General features: G+C 26.3%; 1 protein-coding gene across 1 annotated transcript; it reads right to left on the bottom strand.

The window, feature by feature from the left end:
* Positions 1–2493: 2493 nt before the first annotated feature.
* Positions 2494–5454, bottom strand: LOC102578561 (patatin-like protein 2). Its single transcript, XM_006354849.2, has 7 exons — positions 5248–5454; positions 4949–5130; positions 4677–4863; positions 4404–4565; positions 3968–4270; positions 3683–3858; positions 2494–2775 (listed from the first exon to the last, which is right to left on the bottom strand). Exons 1-7 carry the CDS (start codon positions 5377–5379, stop codon positions 2697–2699), a joined length of 1221 nt encoding a protein of 406 aa, XP_006354911.1. The 5' UTR covers positions 5380–5454; the 3' UTR covers positions 2494–2696.
* Between the last annotated feature and the right edge of the window lie 4804 nt (positions 5455–10258).

Raw genomic sequence — 10258 nt, forward strand, 5'->3', positions numbered from 1 at the left:
TGAAGACTCGATAACTTCAAACGGATATAATCTAAAAATCATAAATATTAAATTTTGACTCTGACGGAATGGACCACATCTATCTAAAACTATGGAGCACTTTGTTCAATTTTGATTTCTACCTCGTGAGATTATTTTAAAGTTAATTAATATTTCTTATCGTGAAAGAAATGAGTTAAATTAAGAGAAATGGTCAAATCCCAAAAAATGAAAAATTATTGACTATGTATGAATCACTTGATCACTTTCTTTCTTGTTCAATCTAATTTTTTTTTAAAAAAAATCATATTTTTATTAATTTTAACTTTTCACAAGTCATATTTAACATCACAAAATTAAAGGTCATTTTAATAAATTTTACATATCTTCTGTTTAAAATCACAAAATTTTCTTTAGTTTCTTAAATTATGTACATATAATTAAAATTGGACAAGCAAATTGAATTAGAAAAAATATAAATTTAAGACTCGATAACTTTGAAGAATTATAACCCAAAACTCGTAAACTTTAAATTTTGAATCCACCCTAGCAAAGTGGACCACATTCACCTATCTCTATGGAGCACTTTGTTAGATTTAATTTCAGCCTTGTAATATTATTTGAGAGTTAATTAATACTTTTCTTATCGTGAAAGAAATAGTTATAGTTACATTAAGAGAAATGATCAATTTTTTCAAAAAGAATTATTTATTCTTGCTTACAACAATGGAACTAGTCTATGGTACTTCTATCATTGGAGATGAATTTTTCAAAGATTATTTAATTAGTTAAATTGGGAAGTTTGGCATAATTATACTGTTTAAAAGTAGGAAAAAAATGGTCGTTGATGTCATGCTGACACAGCATAGTTGCCTGTGCTGATGTCAGCGGTCAGAAAAAATGTAGAAAATATTTATATTGGGATCAAAGTAAGTGAGCATTTTAAGGTAAATACTTTGCTTTTTATTATCTTCATTTTCATTTTAATTAGAGGTATCAAATAAGCGGATTAAATTGAATTTAAGAAGATAAAAATAATATATTATTTGATTGTCAATTTTATATATATTAGAATACTTATATACATAGACATTTGTATTAATATATAACCACAAGTTGAACTGTTGATCTGTGAATATAATTATATTTGAATACATAAGTACTTGTCAAATTTAAAAAGTTGATTAGGAAATTCAAGTATAGTTGGATACATCAATACTATATTATTGTCCTTTCCAAAATTTTATTTAGAAGATTACTTATACAGTTTGATACCCATAAATTGTATCTTTTTTACTCGTTTGTCTAATGTATCCATACTTATACAGTTTGATACCCACAAATTGTATCTTTTTTGCTCGTTTGTCTAATGTATCCATATTTTTGCTTAACAACAGTGTTGAAATGTATATATATTTATTTACATAGATTCTTATATTGTTATATAAGCACAAGTTGAAATGTTGATTTGCGAATACAGTTATATCTAGATAGATAAGTACTATATTCAAGATAAAAAATTGATTAGGGAATACAAGTATAGTTATATCCAACGTATTCATTTTTGTGTTTAACAACAATGTATTCATTGTATTCAATATTGGTGTATTCATTTTTTGTTTAACAACTAGTGTATCTATTGTCATGTAGTTCACCTATTCAAAATCGAAATACTAACCTTCATTCACAAATTCAACAATTTGCTTACATACAATAACTTGAATTAACAAAAAAAATATTAATACCTTTACGACGCCAGAATAAGAAATATGGAGACAACAAGAAAATTGAGTATGATGTATCACAATTTTTGTTAAACTGATAAAGAATATGATCTGATATGTCTTTACATAAGTACGTAATTTTTAGTTATAAAGTTAATTATGGGAAGTTGCTCATTGTATGGAAATAGTGTAAGGATAGTGGGTTATATTTAGAGTCAATTCCTTATTTAGTTTGTTGTACTTAAAGATGTGTTAATGTATAAATAAATAAATAAAAACTATACAAAAATAAAGCGAAAAAGTGATATAAATTGTAGTCATTTATTGTAAATAACATACTTATAGCTATTGATATTCATTAATCCTATAAATATAGTTATTTTTGTAAGTTGCTCTTATGTTAACAAATAGGTAGATTATTGATCCACTCAAAAATTACTTGTGCTGAAATGGGCTAAAATGTGAATCATTATCCAATTCGTCCAATTCCTGCTAAATTTTAATTATTTTGTTTGTTCTTTTATAATTTTTTAGCATCTTATAAAAAATATTATTTTATTATGATAATATATAACATATTAACTATATATATATTATATATTTAGGAGATCAGTAATTCACTCAAACTTGGACGGATAATATCTTTATTGACTATATTTTCTGCCTTTGATTTTTGACTTTATTTTAAACAAAGTTAAAGCAGAAAATATAGAATGCTATGAATAAGACATTAGTTTTGTACTAAGAATTACGTAGATATCAAAGAACATATATTATAAATATTGAATGATGATGATCAATACACTTTCACACTAGTACGTAATAATACTACAATTAAATAAATCGAATTTCACAAAGAACTACCCTGCCTATACCTAATATTAGTTTCAAAATTGAAAATTTCATCAGAAATATAGCTAGAAAATTTATACTAACAACAAATATTACTTAAACTCAATTTTTATACGTAAGATTTTTTTGATGACTCATGAATTACTTCGAGACTTTCTTGATAATAAGTGGCGACCTTGACTCACGAAGTCTTCTTTCATTGACCAATAATGTTGCAAACCTGTCACAAAATTAAAGATTTTTATTAACTTATGAGCATATCATAAATACGATAGATAATTTATGACGAATGTAGTATCAAATTAAAATGGGAAAAGGGCCTGATATACCCCTCAACTTTGCCATTTGGAGCTGATATGCCCCTCGTTATAAAAGTGGCTCATATATACCCTTACCGTTATACAAACGGCTCACATATACCCCTACCGTTACAAAAATGTGCTCACATATACCCTTCATTTAACGGAAGTGAAAAAGTTAGTTTTAAATTTATATTTTTGACTTTTAATTTTCTTAAAAATTATTTAGGGGTATATATGATTCTTCTAGCAAAGTTCAAGGTATATTTCAATATTTTTCATACATAAATTATTTTTTGACTTCTTTGATCTTCATTATTTTAGTTTCTTATTCTTATTCTTATTTTATTTTTTATTCCTTAGTGTAAAGAAAAAAATTTAAAACTATTTTTTTGTGGCTATATTATAATTTAAAACAACTTTTTTTTGGTCTATATTGTAATTTAATTTTTGTATTTGAAGAAAAAAAATTGGTCATCTATAATAAGTTTTACAAGAATATTAGTGAAACATAAATAAATTTGACCATCAAAATAATAAATCTAAATTAGTCATTGAAACAAAAAAAAAGTTAAATAAAATATATATGTTTGAGGAGGATTAAATATACTCATATGGGATTATATTTTTTTTTTAAAAATAAAATAAAAATTTAACCTGAAATAATTTTTTTTCATTTCCGTTAGAGGAAAAGGGTATATGTGAGCCATTTGTATATAAATAGGGGTATATATGAGCCACTTTCATAACGAGGGGTATATCAGCTATAAATGGCAAAGTTGAGGGGTATATCAGATCCTTTTCCCAATTAAAATTATGATGAGATACCTCGTAAGGGCTTCCTCATTAGTGCCTCCTTTAGGAATTGGTTCTGTCAAACCTGTTTCCAAATTTATCCTTGAAAGTGGTTTTTTCAATAAATTTTCTCCAATTTCCACTAACCTCTCCAAATTTTCTTTTGTAGCCACATCTACTGAGGCTTCTGTTCCACTCAATTCATCCTCCTGTCAATTACAACCAAAAAAAATTATTAATAAAATATTATTAAGGTCTTGTGAGTAAATAATATGTTCGTAAAGACAATGTCACACTAGATGTCCTGCTTTAACTTACTTGAATTCGAAGGTAACTATCTTCACTACGAAGAGCTTGAAAAACAACAGAATTATGATAATCAACCATATCAGCACTTGATTGTGTGAATACTTCTATTAATGGATTAGAACCTTTGTGCAATAACCACTCAACAATCCCCCATTTTGCTGCCATAGATGAATTATATTTTTGTTCATATTTTGCAGCTCCTGTCCCTAATGATATTACAAGAAAACGACCATATTCCATCGGTTTTATTGGGTAGAAATCCGGATTGTTCTTGAAAATTTCTTTGCTTACTTCCGATATTGCAATCAAACCCTGAAATATTGTATCGTCAGTGTATATAAGTTAAAATTCTTAATATGACATTGCAATCAAACCTTGAAATATTGTATCGTCAGTGTATATAAGTTAAAATTCTTAATATTAATAAAATGTTTTTAGTACGTACCGGATTATTAGCAGCAACACCACCATCAATGAGATGATGTTCTCTAACATTGTCTTTGCCATCTTCAACTTTGAAATAATGAGCAGGAAGATAAGTAGGAGCTGCTGATGTACCAATACAAATATCCGACAATTTTGCATCATAACATGCTGCTCGTTTCGTCTACAACAACAATAACATACTCAGTATATTTAGTTCCATAGAGTATGAAAATGATTGAACGTAAGCAGATCGTAATAAATTATAGTCATCGTCAAATTAATATATATGTACCTCATAAGTGGAGAAAATGGTTGGTTGCAACTTTTTGATATCAAAAGTTGGAATAACAACGTTAGTAATAGTATTACTAAGACGAGTGTCTTTCAATTTTTCCTTTACGACTTCATGTAGGTATTTGCCATCACATTTTGATCCTATTAGAGTTTGCACAATATTCCTAATTGGAGTAAATAAACCACTGCATATATGTTTGTAAATTCAACAAAAATTTAATATTTGTTTAGACTTAGATCATCACTAAAAAAAATTATATATATGCATACCTCTTTTGTGGAAATATTTTTGGACAATTCTCTAAATAGAACGGTGTAATATCCTTAGCAGCATAAAGTGGACGATTATTTTCATCTGGAGCCGTTAGCATGGCCGTTACAAGGCCACCGGTGCTCGTTCCAGCCATCACATCAAAATAATCTGCAAGTCTTGCATCGCTTCCATCCAATTCCTGAAAATTTAATACGATTCAGGGTTCAGGATTTAGTGTTTAGTAATAACTACAGTATTAGCTAGCTAGGAACATATATAATATGTACGTGTACATATATATAAAAGAAAATTTGACCTGAAGTTGCGATTCAAGAAAACTCAGGATGGTAGCTGGAATAATTCCTCGAATACCACCTCCATCGATGCTAAGAACAGTGATTAAATCTCCATAAGTTGGAGGTTGAATTTGAGATGTTTTTCTCTCCATTTATAATTAACTGATAGTATAATCAAAAGAGTGTAACAAAGTTTGGACAAATAGATATGTTAAATTTATGAATTGTGTGTGTTATGAGAATATTTTAGAAAAGGGACACATAACTTAATTTATAGGCCTCACTTACCTCACCCTTGAGAGACTTGGTCTTATATCATCATGATGACTTAATGGGTCAAAGATTGACTTAAAAAATCAAAAATGACTTAATGGGTCAAAGATTGACTTATAAAATGAAGAAATTTTCAATTAAATATTTTAAAAGAAAATTCTTGGAAATATGTAAGTAGTTAGACTAGAAGGTTTATTCATTAACTTGGACTCAGAACAACAGTAAACATTTGAATTTTCTTGTAGCCATAAAGTTTGTGTGGTCATTATATGGATCAGGGATGACAATGGATTGGGGCGGCGTGGGCAGATTTAAGGCTACATCGGCGACGGGGCGGGCTATGGTTGTGTGGGGTGGGTGGGATGTGGGGCGAGTTAAAGTGAATTTTCTTAAAATTAACGCGGGGCAGGGTGAAGCGGGTATATGTGATTTTACGTGGATTTAAGCTTAATTTTAACTTTTTACATGTTATAAGAATGATAGATCATTATTTATTAAGATAATTTCTTTAAAGCTACTAAAATACTCAAGAGAGTAGATGAAAATGGTTCAATAAAAATTAATTCAGTTTCTTACGTGTTTCTCACTATCCTATTAAATTAATACAACTTAATGAAAAAATGAATTTATTTTTATGAATTTTATTTTTAGTATCAAATACTAGAAAAAGAAAATATAAAAAAATTTATGTGGAATGAATTCATGCGGAGCGGATCTATCCGGGGCGGGGTAAGACGGGTTGAAAATTAAAAAAAAATGTTATACAAGGCAAAGCTATTAATGTACCTATACAAAATTTAATGGCAAATTGGCAATAATAGAAAAGAAGAGAAGAAAATTCAACGATTCATCTTACTTAGGAATTTTGAAGAATGATACAAGCAAATAAAGAAAAAAATATTTTATTAAAACGCAAGAGGGGATGCATGATATGTCATTGTAGACATTGAAATTTTGTAGGACTCTACAAGACGTGTTTAATTCGAATTAGAACGGTAGAAAGTGTGTTCAGTTTCAATTAGAATTCTTGGAGGCTACTCAATTTTACACTTAGTTTATGCCTATATAAATGGTACTAAATTCCCTTAAAAGATATCTCAACTATGCCGCAAATTCATGAAATATTTCTATAGAAGTCAAATCTAAATGATCCTAGCTAGTTCGAGAAATACACCACTAACGGCCCTCGAATCATGGATAAATTTTAGAAGAACAGAATCAAAGGAGAAATTAAATTATACCCATAATCTTAATTAATAAAATTATGTTTTTTCATATTTTTTTTATATTTTCTAGTCACTTTAAAATTTATTGGTTTGCATTTCCATATAAAAGCAATAAGAAGTAAGAACAGATTTGAACCTTCGAGGGGGGTGGGGGGGATAACAAGACAAAATTGGGATGTGAAACCCAGTACTTATTTTGTAAAAAATACTCCCACTAATTATTACATTATATTATTCATTGAGCTTAGATGCACGCATATATTTGAGTATATTTTAAATCTGTATATTGACCTATAATTTCTACCATATAGGAGAATGTTAAACATCCTTTTATGCAATGTTTTTAAGGGCTAGAAAATTATTTATCTTTTTTGTGATATTTTTGGCCATTTTTAAATTTTAAAATATAAAAAGTTTACCTAAATATTAAAAATAGTCACATTTAACTCTTTCTTTACCAATAGTCATATTTAATTTATTGTATCATTAATGCTATTATTGTTTCCTTAATATTTCTCATTTTCTTCTTTTAATATTTTAATTTCTTCCCTGATGATATTTATATTATTTCTTTAAATCACTTTTTCCCCTTTTTAGTTCTTTATATATTTTATTTCTATATAATATAAAGTCTTGTTTTTATGGAAAAAAATTACGATTTTACTACCCAAATATCATCATTTATGACATTTATAACATTTTCTTAATTCACTTCTCTTCCTTTCTTTATTTTTTTTTATTTATTCAATTCAAGAAATTTATATCTCTATTTAGTATAAAGATCTTCTTTTATCTTTTTTATTTATATTTTTCCTTCTTTATTTACTTTTAAAGTTTCACCTCCATAACTTATATCTATTAAACTTCAATTCTTAATAATATAATTAATTTCATGACTTTTAAGTTTTCATATTCATAACCCTCAACTATTAAATTATAAAATTTAAGATACTTTATGATATTTCTCCATTTTTGTCAATATAGTTCACAAGTTTTTTGTTTCATGAAATTTACTCAAGATTATTTTTTATATTTCATTGTTCTTTGTAGTATTATTCTATTATCAAATCCATGTGTTAACTTGGCACGATAAAGAAGACTCTTGAATGTTGATTAATTTGACAAAAAAGGTGCCGGTCAAGAGCTCAAAAAGGTGGGCACTTATTTTGTATTCTTATTTTTATATATTTTCTTATGACAAGATTCTAAGGACGATGTGTGTGTATTTGTGTTTTCTCCATGTAACTTTTTAGTTTGAATTTGTATAATTTTTCATTATTGCAAGTTTGTATTTTTGCTTAGATGCAAATTAGTTATTGTAACTTTGTGTGTAATAATACTAACTACTAACCAATGTTCAACAATATTATAGTACAAAAAATTACGTATATTTTTTTAAAGATTCCTCTATTTGTCCATATAAAATCATAATTTTTTTATTTTATGAAACTCCTACTCAAGATTATCCTTTTTATTTCATATTGGAAGTTCGATTTTCCATGATTTGATATTGTAATATAGGTACACTCAATAAAGAGGACTCTTAGATGTTGATCAGTTAGTCAGAGGGAATGTTGACAAGAGCTCAAAAATTCTGCATTGATTCATTAATATTTTTTTAAAAAAAATCTATTTTCTTATGAATAAGGTCCTAATGAAGGTATGTGCATTGTGTTCTTTCTATGTAATTTCTTAAGTTTTGAAGGCAAGAGCATTTTGTTTGTACATTCATTAGATGGAAATTAATTATTGCAACTTTGTCTTATGCTAATTACTATCAAAGGTTCAAACGTTATTATTGATAGATTAGAAAATTTAACTATATATCAAATGTTGAAATACGACCTTTTTTATGATATTTCTTTTACAGTACAAAGAACCATTTATGTTCCTTATGATTAATATTCTAAGAAAGATGTGTTTTTGTTACTATAAAAAATTACTATTAAATAGGATAGAGGAAGGAAAAGAGAGAAGAAGAAAAAAAAAATATATAAAATAAATACTACAATAAAAGATAGAGGCAAAATTAAAAATATGAATGTTTATTTAGATAATGATGGAAAATAAGAGGGAAAATAATTACAATGAGTTGAATAAAATCGAACACCTCTCTTTGGCCAAGAATCCTATTTGTTTAGTTATTTATTTTCACTATAATTCTATTTATTATTATTGTTATTATAATAATAATAATAATAATAATAATAATAATTAAAAAAAATTGTGTTAATGACTATTCCTGCATTCATTTTTATTCTTTATTGTAAATCTGAATGTCTATAAATAAAGACATTGTAAGAATTTTTAGAAATTATCACATTAGAATTTGAAAATTTGTGCATTAGTTTCATTTTTTTTCTTCTTTTTCTTAATAATTAAAATTATAAGAATGATATTGCATTATTTATTTATTTATATTCTCTCCACAATTTTTTTTATTTTATATTTTATATGAATTTTTTTATTATTGTAAGTTTATAATTTTTTTGGTCCAAAGTAAGAACTTATGATTTTGTTGGAAGTCATTTAACTACTGACCAAATATTTTTCTTTGTGAAATCACTTATACATCGAGAGATATATATATGCACATATTATAAATACTTCTTCTATTAATATCATATTTTAATAAAATTATTGACATCTTATCATCTTTTTAACCGCGCAAAGCGTGGATAAGTTCCCTAGTTTAATATACTTTCCATGTCTAGGATTTTCTTGATGACTATATTACTCCAAGACATTTTTGATAATTGGCAACTTTGACTCACACAATCTTCTTTCATCCGACCAATAATTTTGCAAACCTATAAAAATAAACAAATATTTTAATGACTGAAGTTTTATGACATATAGTAATAGTAAAAACTATCTAAAATACACTAATAACACAAAAATATTTTAAATTATTATGTATGGTTTAATTAATTAATTTTTAATATATCAATTTAGTCACACTAAAGAACAAGGGAGGACTTTTCAAACACCTTTTTGTTAAAATAATAGCGTTGTTTTGTTTTAAAACTTCCTACTCTTTTCTCAAAGAGTCAAAGTAATACTCCTTCTGTACCACAAACTATGGGTGTGCAGCGATCACGGATGAAACTGTTTTATTATATTATATATATATATATATATACTACTAGAGGAAGGAAATGGCCCGTGACACGGGCCCAATATTATTAAAATTTTAAATTATTAATATATCTTTGTTAAAAGACCAATTATCTAGATAAATATGTATATTTATTTTATATTTAAATAAAAATAAATAATCATTCATGTCCTAATTAAAATCTAAACTCTTAATTATTTAAGGAGTACATCAAGATGAAGATATTTTTCAACCTTATCATTTGAAAACCAGTTGAATTTCTTATATTTTCATTTAATTATATATGATATTATTTTTTCATTATTTTTTAAAAAAAATCATTTTAAAAATAATTTAACTTTTAAATTTCAAAAAAATAATAATTTAACTTTAAGGATTTAATTTTTTCAAGATCATGTATATTAAAACATATAG

Source organism: Solanum tuberosum, unplaced genomic scaffold (genome assembly GCF_000226075.1).
Source record: "Solanum tuberosum cultivar DM 1-3 516 R44 unplaced genomic scaffold, SolTub_3.0 scf00184, whole genome shotgun sequence".
Classification (NCBI taxonomy): domain Eukaryota; kingdom Viridiplantae; phylum Streptophyta; class Magnoliopsida; order Solanales; family Solanaceae; genus Solanum; species Solanum tuberosum.

What these genes read in the sequence shown, in the direction of transcription:
- LOC102578561 (XM_006354849.2), bottom strand. Translation starts at nt 5,379, where the DNA reads ATGGAGAGAAAAACATCTCAAATTCAACCTCCAACTTATGGAGATTTA. An exon ending in CCATTTTCTCCACTTATGAG is followed by an intron (nt 4,566 to 4,676) that starts GTACATATATAT and finishes TTGTTGTTGTAG; the next exon opens with ACGAAACGAGCAGCATGTTA. An exon ending in AATGAGGAAGCCCTTACGAG is followed by an intron (nt 2,776 to 3,682) that starts GTATCTCATCAT and finishes ATTTTGTGACAG; the next exon opens with GTTTGCAACATTATTGGTCA.